The sequence below is a fragment of the Pleurodeles waltl genome, chromosome 9 (genome assembly GCF_031143425.1).
Source record: "Pleurodeles waltl isolate 20211129_DDA chromosome 9, aPleWal1.hap1.20221129, whole genome shotgun sequence".
In the NCBI taxonomy this organism is placed as follows: domain Eukaryota; kingdom Metazoa; phylum Chordata; class Amphibia; order Caudata; family Salamandridae; genus Pleurodeles; species Pleurodeles waltl.
In genome coordinates, this window is record NC_090448.1 from 1,010,676,332 (window position 1) to 1,010,695,955 (window position 19,624).

Sequence of the window (19,624 nt, forward strand, 5' to 3'; positions counted from 1 at the left end):
ACTTTTAATGCCTTTATTGTGTTCAAGGATTGTTCACCTGAGTCAAGGATGACATTTGTTAAATTTCAGGAGTCGGTGATAGAGAGCCTTATTGTGGTGGAACAGGCAAGAGTTCCTAGAGTAGCAGTGGTTGAGGAAGTGGCTAGATTGAAAGATCGCCACTTTCCAGATCACATTTCTCCCACTCATAAGAAAGACTTACCCCCTAAGAAATGTAGAGTATGTGCCCGAAGAGGTATCCGGAGGGAGAGTCAGATGTACTGCCCTGATTGCCCTTCAAAGCCTGGGCTGTGTGTGCCCGGCTGTTTCAGAAATTACCACACCAAGAAAAATCTTGAGGAAACACAGTGAGCGTAAACTGCCTATTTTATATTTTCGTATGTTCAGTTTTGCGGTTGGCATTACTGTCATTTATTTAGTTAGAGCTTTTGTGTTTGTAGTTTTGTACTTATTTTATAATTAGTTAGTGGTTTCTTTGTTGTTTATAAACGGGAAAAAAGTGATGGCGGTGTGCGTGGGGTGGCGCTTGGCTGGCGGTGTGTGGGGTGGCACTTGGCTGGCGGTGTGCTTGGGGTGGCGCTTGGCTGGCGGTGTGCGTGGGGTGGCGCTTGGCTGGCGGTGTGCGTGGGGTGGCGCTTGGCTGGCGGTGTGCTTGGGGTGGCGCTTGGCTGGCGGTGTGCTTGGGGTGGCGCTTGGCTGGCAGTGGGGTGGCACTTGGCTGGCAGTGTGCGTGGGGTGGCGCTTGGCTGGCAGTGTGCGTGGGGTGGCGCTTGGCTGGCAGTGTGCGTGGGGTGGCGCTTAGCTGGAAGTGTGCGTGGGGTGGCGCTTAGCTGGCAGTGTGCGTGGGGTGGGACTAGGCTGGCAGTGTGCGTAGGGTGGCACTAGGCTGGCAGTGTGCGTAGGGTGGCGCTTGGCTGGCAGTGTGGGTGGGGTGGCGCTTGGCTGGCAGTGTGGGTAGGGTGGCGCTTGGCTGGCACTATGCGTGGGGTGGCGCTTGGCTGGCGGTGTGCTCGGGTGGCACTTGGCTGGCGGTGTGCTCGGGTGGCACTTGGCTGGCGGTGCCAGCCAAACGTCAGTCCACACACTCCCATCAGCTGGTGTGACTGCTGTATCAGGTATGTGGGCGTATGTAAGTGATGGGCCCTTGAGTGGTGCTCTTTGTCGGTGCGAGTGTTGTAATGTGCTGGGCCCGTGGCTGGCGGCGTGAATGGTCTTGTGCATGTCATGTATGAAAGGTGTGGGAATGGACTGTAGAACGGTTGGTGCCTTGACGCGGCTTTACAGCTCACGAGCTGCGAGTCATTGGTTCAGTTTTTGGCCTTTCAGTTATTAACAGTGCATTTCACTTTTGTGAAATCTCTTGTTAATAAAATTTGCTCAACTGAAACATCACTCACCCTCATGCCAAATCCAACCAATATGTGTGGTACAAATGACAAAACCTGCTCCGCTGTAATCAGACATCGCAGCACACTTGTGACACGCTAGGTGTCTCAGGTGGGACCCCAATGATGAAGCATGCCACCAACTTAGTTGGTGGGTGAGGGGTCTTTTTCACATAACCTAAGTGCGTTACTTTTCACAATTTTAGTGTTTGACACATCACGGACGTACGTGGACATATCAAAATGATATATTGCAAAACTACCTGTGTTTGGGGTGGAGGGGCCACCTATGTTTTTGGTCGTAGGTGCAGCCTTCATCTAGGGAAACCTACCAAACCCAGACATTTTTTTTTAAACTAGACACCCCAAGGAGTCCAGGGAGGTGTGGCTTGCGTGGGTCCCCCAACATTTTTTTACCCAGACTCCTCTGCCAACCTCATAATTTGCTTAAAAAAGCTTATTTTTCTGACTTTTCTTAGTAGGATCACTGCTCCAGCACAAAATTCCTACTCCCCAGCGTTCCCCTCAGTCTCCCAAGTAAAATGACACCTCACTTGTATGGGTCCCTGTAAGGAAATGCCTCCTTGGCATGGTTGCCCCCTGACTTTTTGCCTTTGCTGATGCTATGTTTACAATTGAAAGTGTGCTGAGGCCTGCTAACCAGGCCCCAGCACCAGTGTTCTTTCCCTAACCTGTACTTTTGTATCCACAATTGGCAGACCCTGGCATCCAGATAAGTCCCTTGTAACTGGTACTTCTAGTACCAAGGGCCCTGATGCCAAGGAAGGTCTCTAAGGGCTGCAGCATGTCTTATGCCACCCTGGAGACCTCTCACTCAGCACAGACACACTGCTTGCCAGCTTGTGTGTGCTAGTGAGGACAAAACGAGTAAGTCGACATGGCACTCCCCTCAGGGTGCCATGCCAGCCTCTCACTGCCTATGCAGTATAGGTAAGACACCCCTCTAGCAGGCCTTACAGCCCTAAGGCAGGGTGTACTATACCATAGGTGAGGGTACCAGTGCATGAGCATGGTACCCCTACAGTGTCTAAACAAAACCTTAGACATTGTAAGTGCAGGGTAGCCATAAGAGTATATGGTCTGGGAGTCTGTCAAACACGAACTCCACAGCACCATAATGGCTACACTGAAAACTGGGAAGTTTGGTATCAAACTTCTCAGCACAATAAATGCACACTGATGCCAGTGTACATTTTATTGCAAAATACACCCCAGAGGGCACCTTAGAGGTGCCCCCTGAAACTTAACCGACTGTCTGTGTAGGCTGACTAGTTCCAGCAGCCTGCCACACTAGAGACATGTTGCTGGCCCCATGGGGAGAGTGCCTTTGTCACTCTGAGGCCAGTAACAAAGCCTGCACTGGGTGGAGATGCTAACACCTCCCCCAGGCAGGAGCTGTGACACCTGGCGGTGAGCCTCAAAGGCTCACCCCTTTGTCACAGCCCAGCAGGGCACTCCAGCTTAGTGGAGTTGCCCGCCCCCTCCGGCCACGGCCCCCACTTTTGGCGGCAAGGCTGGAGGGAACAAAGAAAGCAACAAGGAGGAGTCACTGGCCAGTCAGGACAGCCCCTAAGGTGTCCTGAGCTGAGGTGACTCTAACTTTTAGAAATCCTCCATCTTGCAGATGGAGGATTCCCCCAATAGGGTTAGGATTGTGACCCCCTCCCCTCGGGAGGAGGCACAAAGAGGGTGTACCCACCCTCAGGGCTAGTAGCCATTGGCTACTAACCCCCCAGACCTAAACACGCCCTTAAATTTAGTATTTAAGGGCTACCCTGAACCCTAGAAAATTAGATTCCTGCGACAACAAGAAGAAGGACTGCCCAGCTGAAAACCCCTGCAGAGGAAGACCAGAAGACAACAACTGCCTTGGCTCCAGAAACTCACCGGCCTGTCTCCTGCCTTCCGAAGAACTCTGCTCCAGCGACGCCTTCCAAAGGGACCAGCGACCTCTGAATCCTCTGAGGACTGCCCTGCTTCGACGACGACCAGAAACTCCCGAGGACAGCGGACCTGCTCCAAAAAGACTGCAACTTTGTTTCAAGGAGCAGCTTTAAAGACCCCTGCAACTCCCCGCAAGAAGCGTGAGACTTGCAACACTGCACCCGGCGACCCCGACTCGGCTGGTGGAGAACCAACACCTCAGGGAGGACCCCCGGACTACTCTCCGACTGTGAGTACCAAAACCTGTCCCCCCTGAGCCCCCACAGCGCCGCCTGCAGAGGGAATCCCGAGGCTTCCCCTGACCGCGACTCTCTGAAACCTAAGTCCCGACGCCTGGAAAGGACCCTGCACCCGCAGCCCCCAGGACCTGAAGGACCGGACTTTCACTGGAGAAGTGACCCCCAGGAGTCCCTCTCCCTTGCCCAAGTGGAGGTTTTCCCGAGGAAGCCCCCCCTTGCCTGCCTGCAGCGCTGAAGAGATCCGTTGATCTCTCATAGACTAACATTGCGAACCCGACGCTGGTTTCTACACTGCACCCGGCCGCCCCCGCGCTGCTGAGGGTGAAATTTCTGTGTGGGCTTGTGTCCCCCCCGGTGCCCTACAAAACCCCCCTGGTCTGCCCTCCGAAGACGCGGGTACTTACCTGCAAGCAGACCGGAACCGGGGCACCCCCTTCTCTCCATTCTAGCCTATGCGTTTTGGGCACCACTTTGAACTCTACACCTGACCGGCCCTGAGCTGCTGGTGTGGTGACTTTGGGGTTGCTCTGAACCCCCAACGGTGGGCTACCTTGGACCAAGAACTGAACCCTGTAAGTGTCTTACTTACCTGGTAAAACTAACAAAAACTTACCTCCCCCAGGAACTGTGAAAATTGCACTAAGTGTCCACTTTTGAAATAGCTATTTGTGAATAACTTGAAAAGTATACATGCAATTGAAATGATTCAAAGTTCCTAATGTACTTACCTGCAATACCTTTCAAACAAGATATTACATGTTAAATTTGAACCTGTGGTTCTTAAAATAAACTAAGAAAAGATATTTTTCTATAACAAAACCTATTGGCTGGATTTGTCTCTGAGTGTGTGTACCTCATTTATTGTCTATGTGTATGTACAACAAATGCTTAACACTACTCCTTGGATAAGCCTACTGCTCGACCACACTACCACAAAATAGAGCATTAGTATTATCTCTTTTTACCACTATTTTACCTCTAAGGGGAACCCTTGGACTCTGTGCATGCTATTCCTTACTTTGAAATAGCACATACAGAGCCAACTTCCTACAGTCCCCAAAGCAGAGTCAGACTAAGGATGTATAAAAGAAGAATATGTCCTTATCAACTCGCTGTGCTATCCCCTCTATCTCTACAAGTTTTTGGCCTTATTCTGTTGCAGGCACCTGGCCCACCTACATAAGTGAGGTATATTTTTTATCGGGAGACTTGGGGAAACGCTGGATGGAAGGAAATGTGTGGCTCCTCTCAGATTCCAGAACTTTCTGTCACTGAAATGTGAGGAAAACGTGTTTTGAGGTTTGCAAAGGATTCTGGGTAACAGAACCTGGTGAGAGCCCCACAAGTCACCCTGTCCTGGATTCCCCTAGGTCTCTAGTTTTAAAAAATGACCAGGTTTGGTAGGTTTCCCTAGGTGCCGGCTGAGCCAGAGGCCAAAATCCACAGGTAGGCACTTTGCAAAAAAGCACCTCTGTTTTCTGTAGAAAAATGTGATTTGTCCACGTTGTGTTTTGAGCATTTCCTGTCGCGGGCACTATGCCTACCCACACAAGTGAGGTACCACTTTTATTGGGAGACTTGGGGGAACGCTGGGTGGAAGGAAATTTGGGGCTCCTCTCAGATTCCAGAACTCTCTGTCACCGAAATGTGAGGAAAATGTTTTTTTAACCACATTTTGAGGTTTGCAATGGATTCTGGGTAACAGAACCTAGTGAGAGCCCCACAAGTCACCCCGTCTTGGATTCCCCCAGGTCTTCAGTTTTCAAAAATGCACAGGTTTGGTAGGTTTCCCTAGGTGCCGGCTGAGCTAGAGGCCAAAATCCACAGGTAGGCACTTTGCAAAAAACACCACTGTTTTCTGTAGAAAAATGTGATGTGTCCACATTGTGTTTTGGAGCATTTCCTGTCGCGGGCACTATGCCTCCCACACAAGTGAGGTACCAGTTTTATCGGGAGACTTGGGGGAACATTGAATAGCAAAACAAGTGTTATTGCCCCTTGTCTTTCTCTACATTATTTCCTTCCAAATATAAGACAGTGTGTAAAAAAGACGTCTATTTGAGAAATGCCCTGTAATTCACATGCTAGTATGGGCACCCCAGAATTCAGAGATGTGCAAATAACCACTGCTCCTCAACACCTTATCTTGTGCCCATTTTGGAAATACAAAGGTCTTCTTGATACCTATTTTTGACTCTTTATATTTCAGCAAATGAATTGCTGTATACCCGGTATAGAATGAAAACCCACTGCAAGGTGCAGCTCATTTATTGGCTCTGGGTACCTAGGGTTCTTGATGAACCTACAAGCCCTATATATCCCCACAACCAGAAGAGTCCAGCAGACGTAACAGTATATTGCTTTAAATAATCTGACATTGAAGGGAAAAAGTTACAGAGAAAAATGTAGAGAAAAATGGCTGTTTTTTCACCTCAATTTCAATATTTCTTTATTTCAGTTGTTATTTTCTGCAGGAAACCCTTGTAGGATCTACACAAATTACCCATTGCTGAATTCAGAATTTTGTCTACTTTTCAGAAATGTTTAGGTTTCTGGGATCCAGCATTGGTTTCACACCCATTTCTGTCACCGACCTGAAGGAGGCTGAAAGCACAAACAAAATCGTAAAAATGGGGTATGTCCCAATAAAATGCCAAAATTGTGTTGAAAAATTGGGTTTGCTGATTCAAGTCTGCCTGTTCCTGAAACCTGGGAAGCTGGTGATTTTAGCACCGCAAACCCTTTGTTGATGCCATTTTCAGGGAAAAAAACACAAGCACTTTTTTCCCATTTTTTTTTTTTAAAAAAAACGAAATTTTCACTGTATTTTGGAAAATTTCTTGGCCTCCTTCAGGGGAAGCCACAAAGTCTGGTACCCTCGAGAATCCATAGGATGTTGGAAAAAAAGGACGCAAATTTGGCGTGGGTAGCTTATGTGGACAAAATGTTATGAGGGCCTAAACACGCCCTGCCCCAAATAGCCAAAAAAAGGCCTGGCACATGAGGGGGAAAAGGCCTGGCAGCGAAGGGGTTAATCACAATGCCAAAGTGTAAAATCTATTCGGTTACACATCTACCTTCGCCTACGGTCACCCTTGTGTCATCCAGTATCACTTCAAAGCACATTCATTACTATAAAGTATAACCCCAAAGATGCTTTTGCGTGACCTGGAGAGGACAGCTCGTCTCCAGAGGCATTTGTGAGAGGAGAAGTGTGCGGTGGATTGCTAGGGGCGTTAAAATTGCAGTCAGAGACTCAATTCATCTTTAATTTTTATATAGAATTACTGGAATGCAATCTTATGATTTTGCAATTTTTGCTTGGCAAGAGTTTGCAGACGTTAAACGCTTGTTGCTATCTTCACATATCAGTACGACGCAGGGATTTCTAAACTGAAGTCAGATAAAACCATTAACACAAGACAGCAGGCCAATTTACAAACGCGTTGTGAATATGATAAGTATTAATACGGGAGTACTCTTTTACATACTCTGACATATATGAATTAAATTGCGCCAAAGCGTCCAACTCCATATTAGTAAAAGAGCAAAGAGGGCACAGTCCTCAGTACTTCTACTAACTGCTGTAAGCCGTCAACAGCACCATGTAGCCTTATTAGTAATCACATGCTCAAAAAATGTTTAACACAACTAATTGTATATAAGTATTACCCAAATATTCCTATTTTAGATATTAAGGGGCTAATTCATAAAGCCATGAGAGAGCCTGCAAAAGAGTACTAAAAGAGAACAACCTGTTGTACTCCAAAATACCTTTCTGAAAAGGCCAAAATTAATTTGAACAAAATGCTCCAGCATAGCTACAAGGCTGTAACGATTTGACGGTTTAGAGAGCAAAAAAAAATATATATATATATATATATTTAACTCTTAGTGGGAACCTTAAATGCAATAGACACTTCTCTGACAGCTTCAAAAGCAAATAAAACCAAATACTTTACTTCATTATTCCCTCATCAGCCAATCAAAATAAGAGAAAGATAGGAGAAAAGACAGTCTATTGTGACATTTTTCTCTTCAGATTAATTTAGCACAGGAGTTTCATTGTTTAAAACTATACATCAGTGGCTACTTACATCCTTTACAGCCTTTTTTTACATTTTATTTTTAGTGCTTCGCCCCCACATACACAGGGGTGCGGGGTAGATCTACATTTTCTCCCCCTTTTTAGATCTCACCTGCTACCGCACATGCGCTGCATGGGCCTTCATTTGTGATAGATATTGCATGCAAGACTGCAAAGGGCTGGCAGCCTGCTCTAGGCTTAACATTTGTTGGCTTCACTGTCATTCTTATTTGCAGACTTCTGATTGGCCAGTGCATGCTAGCTTCACGTCCTCTTCTTTAGGCCCACGCATGGACAAAGTACTGATTTCTTCAGCTAGATTGTGGTTCTTCCGCTGATTACGATGTGACTTAGGTGCTACTTTTTTCTTCTTCTTCCCTGTTGTTGAACCTTTTGCCAACTATAGCTATGTTTTACTATTCTGCCACATACTTCAAAGAAGCCCGTATCCCCTTTTAAATTAATGTTTACTGGTAATATGAAAATCGACGTTATCTGCTTCCCGATGTATTTTCAAGAAGGAATTTATATAAACGGAATTGCTTTCTTTATGTGATAGGATTTTTACCAACTGTCATATGCTTTTCTTTTTCACGCATCGGGAGATTAACTGATTTGCACAGAAACACAGGAGTATTGTGCTGAGACCTATCAAGCATTGACAAAGACAATTGGGGTCGCCTTCGGGACAATTGGCTCTGTTATTGCGTTTTGTTCATGCTATACAGCATGGGCATTGCAGCTTGACTAAAAATAATAATATTCAAAAAAGGACTACGATGCATCCAGTGCTAATACACTTTAAAAAGTGCATTATATCACTTTAAAAAATTTTTTTTTTGCAATACAGCACGGCTATAAAAAACTGCCAAAACCAATAGCTCTCATAAGTGAGGCCTATTGGCTTTGCCAATGCTTGTTAAATTTTATTGTTTTAATTGTATTTTTGTTCCTTATGCTTGCAAAAAGAAGTAAATAAAACCTGGAAACATCAACAGGAACATAATTGCTTGCCACTGCCACATTTATTGGGTTTACCAATGCTTGCTTTCTTATGGAAGCTGCTCTGACCCACACACTGTCCGCACTGAAGCCTGGAGGTTCCCCGGGACATTAGAAGAGGTGCCCATCAGGTAGCAGCATTTTATTATTTCTGTAAAGAGTCAATTTTATACAAATATTTTGTGCCAAGGCCTGTATCCTAGGAGTGGACGCAGAAGCCCTTTGCTTTCAATTGAGTCACAGGACAACAAATTTCACTTACATTTCTGGTGCTTTGCAGTAAAAAAAAGGTCTGTCGTGGTGATTGGTGGAATTTGTTTACAAACCAAATACTGCCAATTCCTCAGGTGGAGTGAAACATTCCGCCCACCCCTGTTAACAGGACTCTGTCAGAACCTCAAAACACACTCAAAACAATTTTAAGAGATTGTTTAATGCTCACGGGCACTGCAAGTCAGTCTTCGGGTTTGGAGTAAATAGATGTAGTGAGTGTTAAGGCCACAAAGGCTGCTCAAAACGAACTCAGCCTCCCACAGAAAAGTAAAGAATTCAGTGGGCACCATATACTCTTTGGCCAATTAATTCTGATCCAAAAGTAGGGATACTCCATCTTACCCATGCTGCAAATCAAATCAGAGCTGGAGAAGGTTCTTAACAATAGATCTCTTCCTATGTGAAATGGTCTCATTCCAACAGATTAATACCGAAATATGCCACAAAGAATGATTAATGCTTCCATGGCAACTGGTGGTTCTGGGATTTGCTTTATAAAGGCTGACAGAATATGCTTATTTTTGTGAAATACATACCCCTTATAATTCTAGGCCTCAAATACTGCAAACCTCTTATGAAACACTGAAGGAATCAAGTGACTGGGGAAGTTTAGGGAAATACTGAAAGTCCATATTGTCACATTGTTCACACTCTTCTGCACAGTCTTTAAACCTCTGAACTGCCATGTCCCCAAATACCTAGTTTCCTGACCTATACACCAAGTGCACCCATTAAAACCTAACAGATGTTAACTTGATCGTATAGGTTAGGTTCAACTGCAAGTAACATGGAGGTCAGATGGTCCAGGTGAGAGGATCCAACCTATGGAACGGACTGCACAAAAATGTAAAGCCTCAACCAAATCGGTCTGTCCTCAAGAAAACGCTCTTCAAAAAGACCTTTCCTTCCCACCAAGCTTTCACCAGGACTACACCCGTGGTCATGGAATGTGCTACTTCACAAGTGCCACAAAGGTACTAAAGTCACAAGATAGCATGATAAAAACAGACTAACAAATAAATAAATGTTATGAGTTTCTTACCTCTCCATGATAAATCAGAATTTGGAAAAATGTATCCATTAAAAGAATTCGATCAGGAAGAATACTGCTGCTATCAAGTAAAACGGGCTGGAACCAAAACACAAGGCAAAACATTAAAACAAGCAATGATACAACAGAACAAACAATTTTAATGCAACTTTTAAAATAATCATGTCTATTTTGGTAAAATGGTGAGCACTACAAATCTGTTTACAGGCTCTTTTTGAAGCTACATTGGTGGACTGTCTGTTAGGTGTCAACGGTTAAAGGAAGTAGAATAGGGAGGTGTCTAGCATTATCAGCCACAGAAGCAGTTCATCTCTACAGCCGAACACACCAAGCATTAACACACATGCTCCTCTCCACAAAGCATCTGTCCAGATATATTCAAATTCAATAAACGAATACATTATTATTGTGTAGAATCCATTAGAATTGTCATGGCATCTTTTTATAAATATAGTACACATGACTAGCAAAAGGGTAAAATTCATTGTATATATCACTGAGTGAATACAAAGAGATTTACATGCTGGCTGGCTGGATAACCCCCTTGGTATTTTTCATGGAAAGGCTGCATAGTAATTCAACCTTGGCCTTGGTGCTATCGAGACTGGAGTTGTGCAATGTTAGAATTTGGTGAATATAAACGTTCTTAGAATTTTAGGTATGTTTTAAGAGAAGCAGAAAATCTCACTCCAAGAGTATTTGTTAAATTATTTAAAGGATCTCCATATGAAAAGAGTATATGTCAATGTATAGCGGACTGAAGTTCACCCTTAAGCGATTCAGCATATATCATCTTGCTAGAATAGTTCTTTCACTAAAAGACCTTCATTTGTACAGATCAGCAGTGGCGGCTGATGATTCCAAAATGTGGTTGGGTGGAAGTACATATACAGAATTACACCAGGCAGTTGAGGAAACCTGATCCCTGATTTTCTCAGAGAGCGTCTGGTGGGGAAGAGAGGGTGAACACGTTCAATTTTACACAGCTAAATAGTTTTATTTTTTTCGACCTTCAGAGGATGAAAGGTTGAGTGGAGCAGTGGAGTTGAAATCATGGGGTCAAATACAGATCATGAGACTTGTCAAAAGGCTCAGTGGATGAATTACTCCAACAAGCCATGGAGCCAAGCTATGAGGAAAGAGGCCTCTGACTGGCCAGATTCCCTTCAAACATTCACCAGTATTCCCTGCATATGTTCAGCACAATTTCTCATCAACTCACATTTATCCATCCAACTATACACTCTCATTCCCCTCCTATCCACATACTTGCCCATTATGCTGTTCACCCACTCATTCATGCATTCAATCATACATTCTCATCAAGCTACCCTCCTACTCATTCACCTAATTCACATTGCCTTACCCGCTTACTGTTGTATTTTCAGTGTTTGAAATATGTTATTGGAGGCAGCAGGTTGCATTTCAGTCAATTAACTGTGTTTCAACAAGCTTTCGTCTACCTATGTTACCCTCCCCACAGTCATAAACCCAGTTACTCACTCAACATCATTCCCCTACCAACCCCATTCAACAATGACTTCACTTTCTCCCTCCTTGCATCATTCACCTACCTACTCACATTCACCCATTTGCATCAAGCTTTCCACTGGCATTCACCTAATTCATATAACCAGTCGTCACATTTACCTATCCACACAGTCAACTCCTCATATTCAATGTCTTGTTCATTCACACAAACACAACAAACCACTCATTGAGTGACCGGCAATTACACTAATAAAAGTTTACACTAAGTTGCCTTGTTAGTGCTTGTTTTATCCTCCCTGCAGATCACATCTTGTGCCCACTGCCACAACAATAAGCACATATAACCTGCAATGGAGATAAAACAACCACATGTAGTTGTGGCAGTAAAGAGTTTTGCACTGACCCCATAAGTACTGCAGAGAAGACTGCAGTTAGAAAAGAAAAGAAAAAGAAATGAGAGAAGAAACTGTTTTTTACTTCTTTCTCCAAACCTACTTGTGCAGTTTTTTTGAGGCAGCTGCTGATCTGTTCCTCTTTCTCATAAAGGTTACGTTACACCACATTACACCACATCTTTGTTCGTATTTAATTTTTTTTACAGCTTTTCATGTGGTAGACACAGAGATGAACACCTGTTTCAATCTAAACTAAGACCTCCAGAATGAAAGTTTGTAAATCTGTCACCTCAAATACAGTGTTTTTCTCAGTCGCATTTGTACTGTATGACAAATGTTCCAGGCCCTTTCCTGCTTCACAAGTAAAACTCTCATCTTTATTTTCCTAAGTTGTTCAGGATGGGAGATTGGCTTCTCATACATGCTGACATGCTGTGCTGAGCAGGAATGTACTCAGAAATACACTAAATCAAGCACGAACTGTGAAACTTCATGAACTCACCCCTTCACATCTCGTCACAGGGTGGGGTTTGGTCAGTGAAGCTCGCTGACCCCACCTCACCCTGTGACGAGTTATGAAAGGTGGGGTAACTGCTGTTGAGTGGCATGCAAACTCGCAGACCCAGGCTTGAAAGCTAAACGTCCGAGGCTGTTTTCAATGGGCGCTCTGGATGAAGGAGGAGAAATAAAAGCAACGTCACGGCGCTGCAAGGAAAAAACAGGGCTGTGCGTGGATAAGCCCTGCTATTGCTGAATCAGGCGCATTCTCACGAAGGGGCACGCCTTGCAAAAATGCCTAGTAATGTAACCTTGTCGTTTTATTTCTGTTTAGTTAAGCTTTCATTCTAGGAAGCTATGAAAGCAAAGGAGGCGTAGCCCCTGTGCCCATACACAGGAGCCGCTGCTGCAGATCAGTCCTTCAGTATTTTAGTACACAGAGTTCTGGTTAACTATAATCCAAGCAGGTAGTCAGCTATAAGCTATTCTTGCAGATATTTACCCCCCCATTCCACAAAGCCAACAATGATTCTCTGGAACCCCTTCATGTGTGTGTCCTATGATGTTCCTGCTCCTAGAGGAGGATTTGCACTGATCATACTCTAGAGGTGACCCACTCAGTGGTAGATAGCAGTGCAGTGATTGTAGTGCGCGGAAAGATAAGGTCACGCACAGTTATGTCATCCAAGACTATGGTCATCCCATGATAACTAATGTTACAGTGCTGAGGATGCATTTATCTCCTTCAGGGGTATGTGTATCGGGTCCCGTTTTGAATCTACCAGGGTCTCCCAGGCTCAGGGCCACTTCGATTGAGCCCTGCCCCCTTTAGTGTTGTGGAGTCTTGCTTTGCTTTCATAACCCGCCCATTTAGTGAGCTCTCTCCTCCACGTGGCTGCTCGGGGTCGTCCTGGGCATTTTCAGTTCCTGTCAATCTCCCTCTTAGCGAGAACGAAACCTGAGCCCTGCAACTTGCTTGTAACTTTATTCTTAGAGATATGAGGAAACCAGCTCAACAAGCAATGTGCTGCCATGCACAGGATCTCCCTCTCAATGACAGCGGCCAGAGTCCCTGTGAAACTTGCCCAGAAACCGTGTAGGTCACGACAATCACACAACATATAAAGAAAATCTGCCTCCACCCTCCCACACCGGGGTATTTCGCTTCCGCCAGAGTAAAGTATTTTTTTATTCTCCCAGGTGACAAGTATGCCCTATGTAAGACATAGAACGAAATAAATTTTAATCTGGCAATTCCAGAGGCCTATACCGTGCAGTTTAGGATGGCTTCCCATTCTCAATCCCCTATGTCCAGATTAAGGTCTGCGTCCCACTGTTCCTTCAGCGCCGTCAGTGGCAAATGTATGTTCCCTCTTAACCATCTATACAAACAAGTCACCGTCTTGTAAGTTCCAAAGGTAGTCAGCAAGTATTGGCCGCATGCCACTTGCTGCAGCTCTGCCACACCTGATTTCCAGTGTTGGCTGATGACTGCACCGTGCAGGAGGAAGTGGGCCCGAGGCAGGTCATATCTTGCCCGAAATTTCTCAAAGGAAAGGAACACTTTAGCCTCAAACAGCACCCCAATCGCCGCTGCCAAGCCTTCCTCCATGTCGCCAGCCCATGCCAATTTCCACCATGTGGGAGCTACTCCAGGAACTTGATTGGGATATCAGGGGAGAAGGGGGTCCGTATCCGTGCCTTCTGTAGACTCCGTGTCCAACATTGTGGTAGGACTTGAAACTCTAGAGTGTTGCCAGGTCCAGGGCAAGGGATTCTAACAAGTGCTTTAGCCAGTTTGGAAGTGCTTGGGGCAGAGGGAGACAACTTCCTCCCCGGTGCAAGCCTGTCCACCATCCACCTCCTGAGCCACTGTAGCTGTGCTACTAAGTAGTAGGATTCGAAATAAGGCACAGCGAGGCCTCCCTCGGTCACTGGCCTCCGAAGTATAGACAATGCCACTGTCCTTCAGCCCGAACTGTAAAGGAAGCTTTTGTGATTATCTTGTCCATGTCTTGGAAGTATGATCTAGGGATTCAAATCCGGAGAGTTAAGAAAAGTATAATAGTTGATGGAGAGCAATCATCTTCCGTAATGCTACCCTCCCTGCTACAGAGAAAGGCAGTGTCTCCCAAAAAGCAACAATGGCCTGGAGGGCCCTGATAGCTCTGACCACAATTCCTTTAAGTAGGTCAGTCCACAGGGTTATAATAGATGTGGATCCCAAGATATGGGAGGATCGGGATTCCCATTTGAGCGCCCCAAGACCCCCTGGGAGGTCTCCGGAAACTCTCATAGGAAATAAGCATGATTTGCACCTATTAACTCAGAGTCCAGATGCAGATCTGAATTGCTCTAGCAAATTTCAGGCATTACTCAAAGCGGTCTGGTTGTCAGGCAGGAATAGCGGCATGTCATCTGCATACAGCGCTATATGGTGGTCTTGGGCCTCCACCTCAATACGCCGGTACATAGCCACCATCCGGGCATAACATGCCAGTGCCTCCAAAACCAGGGCAAATAACAAGGGGGAGAGTGGACAGCCCTGTCGGGTGCTTCTCTCCACCCCGTAACTCTCTGAGATCATCCGCCCGGTGCCAACCCTAGCCGAAGGATTCGTGTAGAGCAGCCAAGTTCAGGCAATAAATCCCTGGCCCAGCCCAAAAAGTTCTATGACCCCAAAAAGAAATGGGCACTCCAGGCTAATCGAAGGCCTTCGCGATGCATACTGCGAAAATTACTGCGCTTGTTACATCATAGGTGTTTATAGTGATATAGTACTTAACACAAGTTTGTCTCCTCACATTTCCATTGGTTCAGAGATTCCCTCTGTCTAGTTCCTTCTCTGGTTAGGTAGTGTCCTTGATTACAGGCCAGACTTATCTGACCCACTGGGTGAGACAGATTTGGATCTTGAGACAGCCTGCTCTGCCAACCCTCAAATACAAACTCAGGACTGACCTCAGCATGATTATGTGCCTTTCTAGAAGTTCAACTTTTATCCTTTTATTTCACTCACACTTTGCACTTAACACCAGCAAAGGAACAGCTGAACAAAAACTGCTGATGTACCAGGACTATACTGACATTGTTGTGCAGTCCACAAATACTGGAGTCCCCTGAGGTCTGCGGCTCTAAAGCCTGTGGAGCAGTCAAAAGGTAATGGACCCCCGACTATCTCTTCATTCAATGTTATCGACCTCCCACTGACTAGGTCCTTCAAAAGGTACATGACAGACATGGTAACTGCCAAACTGCGAAGGCAACTAGCTGCCTTCACCCAAAACATCTTTCAACCAGTCAGCATCCCAGGAACACTTGCATTAGATTGATTTCATTTAAGGTGCAACAGACAAGGTCTTACTTGACTGAGCAAGAGAGAAAGGACGTAGCTATAGATCTCACTACATCTGCCGACTTTGGCTCACATCCATGTAGTTGTACTGAACAATGACCGGGTGACTGACTGACTAAGAGCATTTGTATAGTGCTCCCTACACAGGATCTTGGCATTAGCCTTATAAATTTTATCTTAAAACGTGCAAGCTCTTAAGACCTTTCAACGCGGGGTTAGACTGGGGGAACCAAAAGCAGTCCTGGTAATGCTCAAATCAGCCATGCTCCCTTTGTCTCCTCGTAAATCTCTCTTTTTTCATCCATCGATCTATTCTCTCTCCATCTCTCCCGCTCTGATCGTTTTCTCTCTACATTCCCCCTCCCTCTCTAAGCTTGGGAAAGTGATAGAGACCATGGAGTGGGGCCTTGGACTTTAAAAACCGGCCTCCAAGGGCTCCAGGGTACCAGGGAAATGCCCAGTGGAACAGAAGGCCTTTCTGGCTTGTTTGGAAGATGGACAGATAGGGCACATATCATAAGGTATTAGGTAAAGAGTTCCAAATAGGAGATCCAAAACTGAAATGGTTCTACCCCCTTTAAATTTGAGATCCAAAACTGAAATAGTTCTACCACCTTTAAATTTGAGGCAGACCATAGAGATGCAGAGCATTTTTGTCTTTGCTCCTTTGTTCTCAAACGGGGCATTATAATAAAATCTAGTTAGTCAAATATTTAGGGGCGATGCTGGTAAAACATTTATGTATACAGCAGCTTAATTTGAGCTGGATTTAGTCCTTGACAGGGTGCCTATGGAGAGATCCTCAAGCCTTAAAGATGTGGGGCCAGATGTACCAAAGGAGTTTACCCATTCTGTGTCTATGGGAAAATGCTTTAGTACATATGGCCTGTGGTCTCTTCTGCTCAGACTGGAAGTCAATCCCACCGCAAGATTCAATTCATGCATGTGACAGTTCAGGTGAACAGCCTGCAGACCGGCATTAAGGCAGTTGCAGAAGTACTGCTTTGAGTTCACAAATGCTCCTACAACCATGGTTTAGCTCTTGGCAAATAACAAATGCAGGACCTGTCTTAGTTATACTAGATGGTGACAAGAGCTGTCACCATTTTATACACTTGAGTTCAAAGAGACATGTCAGCAGTAAGAGATGTCAAGATTTCTTGGTGAAAAGGAGGTAAAGATTTACTGTATTTTTATTTGTTAACATGCAACAATGCTATTAAGTATGGAACCTTAAGGCTCCAGACTACATACAGTAACACAAAAGAAAAAGTAAAATGATCCATAAATACTGCTTACATAGAAACTAATACATAATATATTAACCAAAATAATAAAGAATTACGTAAAACGACATCCTAAAGTACTCAAAATGTACTTTAACAAATTAATTTTGAAACTGAAGAATCGTCAAATATTATAGGGCAGAGGGAGGTTGGTTCCATTTGTGCGACCTGGACACACCTTATCATTTAGAGATCATTAACTTAGTTTCTGTGGAGGAGCCAAGAGTCCTGCTGTGTTGCTGAAAGAGTTTGTGTGGCAAAAACTCATTAATCTCTTTACTCACTACACATAGGCTCACATATAGCACAGCATAAGAGAACAATCTTGAATGAACAATGACTTGAATCAACTGCATTAATGATGATGAGGCCAGACAAGAGCCAATTTTAGAGTGGTTATCAAGATTGCTGCAAGAAGCTGAATGTCAAAATAAAGATTAGACTCAATTATGGCCCCTATAAATCCTAGCTCACTGTACCGCTTAAGGAGAGACTTCCAAGAATGTAGGACAAGTGGGAATGACTCAACCTAGCCAATTGAGATAATTCCTGCCTTTGTAAGAATTTAGAGACAATTGTCACCTTTAATTCATATACAGTCAGTGATAGGCCACTGATACCAAACAGGATCACTCAAATCCACCAGGATCTGAAGTTCATGTGCGTACCTTTGAAACGCATCATGCAACCCACTCTGCATCCTTTTTGGACCAATGGAAATAGAGACTTCAGTATGTAAAAAAAAAGCGCTTTCAATGGATCAGTCTCTGGTGGTCCACGCATCAAACAAATCTAAGTCACCTCCCACTGTAGAAAGTATTAGTGGACAAGTGATGGGCAGACAAGATGAAATCCATCACGAATTTAGGCAGCTGAAAAAAAAATAAGTTACTTACCTGTGCACTGTGGTTCTCCAGTATTGTTATCTTTCACAGATTCACATGCTTGAATCTTCCCCTTTGTCATGGTGGGAGTCCTGCGTTAACAGTAATATAAACAGTATTGAAGCAATCAGTTAGGCCTGACAGCCTTAGGGTGGTCATCCCCCAACTTTTTGCCTGTCTTCCTCTACTTTTCTGACACTGTTTTTGCTGGTTTTAGGATTCTCAGCACTTTACCCGTTACCACTGCTAACCAGTGCTAAAGTGCATATGCTCTCTCCCTTAAACATTGTAACATTGGTTCATCCCTAATCGGCATTTTTGATTTTCTTATAAGTCCCTACTAAAGTACACTAGATGTGCCCAGTGCCTGTAAATTAGATGCTACTAGTAGGCCTGCAGCACTGATTGTGCCACTCACATAAGTAGCCCTTTAACCATGTCTCAGGCCTGTCACTGCAAGGCCTGTGAGTGCAGTTTCACTGCCACTTCGACTTGGCATTTAAAAGTACTTTACCAACACAAAAGGATGATGGACGGAGTGCTGACAATGCAAACACTCACCCCCAGTCACAGATCTGGGTTTAATCCATCGTTCTTTTGCTCACCATGCCACCCCAGTTTGGACCCAGCCATATGCAAATCAGTCTTGACCCTGTTCCTCATGGGAACAGTCCAGCCCGAACTGCCAGGCCAGGTCCTCCCTGGACTGGAAACAAGCGTCCTGGGACCGGTTTCAGGGTATCACCCTTCTTCAGCCAGTGCTTCCCATGCCACTGGATTCAAGCTAGCCTGGCTGATGAGGGGTGAAACCCCGAAACCGGTCCCAGGATCCTTGTTTCCAGTCCAGGGAAGACCTGGCCTAGCAGTTCGGGCTGGACTGTTCCCATGGGTTATACGACGGAATGCCGACTGACAAAACAACGGGTGCCTAAACAACGAGGTCGGAACACCGACCTCGTTGTTACTACTAATGCCTTTACCACGAATGCCTTAACAACGATATTTCGTTGTAAAGGCATTCCTGGTAAAGTCATTAGTAACAGGCACCCATTGATCCTGCATGCCTCACCCCACCCCCACAACCCCACCCCAAAACCTAAAACCCCCGACCCCCCACCCCCCACCCCCTCCCCAAAACCAAAAACGCCCCACCCCCCCCAACCCCACCCCAAAACCTAAAACCCCCGACCCCCCACCCCTCCCCAAAACCAAAAACGCCCCACCCCCCCCTCACCCCAAAACCTAAAACCCCGACCCCCCACCCCCACCCCCTCCCCAAAACCAAAAACACCCCACCCCCCCAACCCCACCCCAAAACCTAAAACCCCGACCCCCAACCCCCTCCCCAAAAACTAAAACGCCCCACCCCCCCAACCCCACCCCAAAACCTAAAACCCTGACCCCCCACCCCCTCCCCAAAACCTAAAACGCCCCACCCCCCCAACCCCACCCCAAAACCTAAAACCCCCGACCCCCCACTCCCTCCCCAAAACCTAAAAACCCCACTTACCTGAGTCGCCGCCTCGTCATCTGCGTCGTCCTCCTCAGCCAATTCCCTTGTTTGTACCTTAACCATGCATGTTCGTTGTTCAGGACATGTGTGGTTAAGGCACAAAATAACGAAGTCGTGGTTAAAGAAAGCGTTGTTCCGCTTTCGTTAACCAGGACTTCGTTCTAAAAAAGTCGGCATAAAGGATGTTTCCCGTTCCCATG

The 19,624-nt window shown here is 45.4% G+C and overlaps 1 protein-coding gene across 1 annotated transcript in view; it reads right to left on the minus strand.

Annotated features, from left to right (window-relative positions):
• Positions 1–19,624, minus strand: part of SEC23A (SEC23 homolog A, COPII coat complex component) — a 754,311-nt gene that overhangs the window by 100,896 nt on the left and 633,791 nt on the right. The window contains exon 17 of the mRNA XM_069208610.1: positions 9,994–10,080. Coding sequence (XP_069064711.1) covers positions 9,994–10,080 — 87 coding nt within the window. The remainder of the gene's footprint in view (positions 1–9,993; positions 10,081–19,624) is intronic.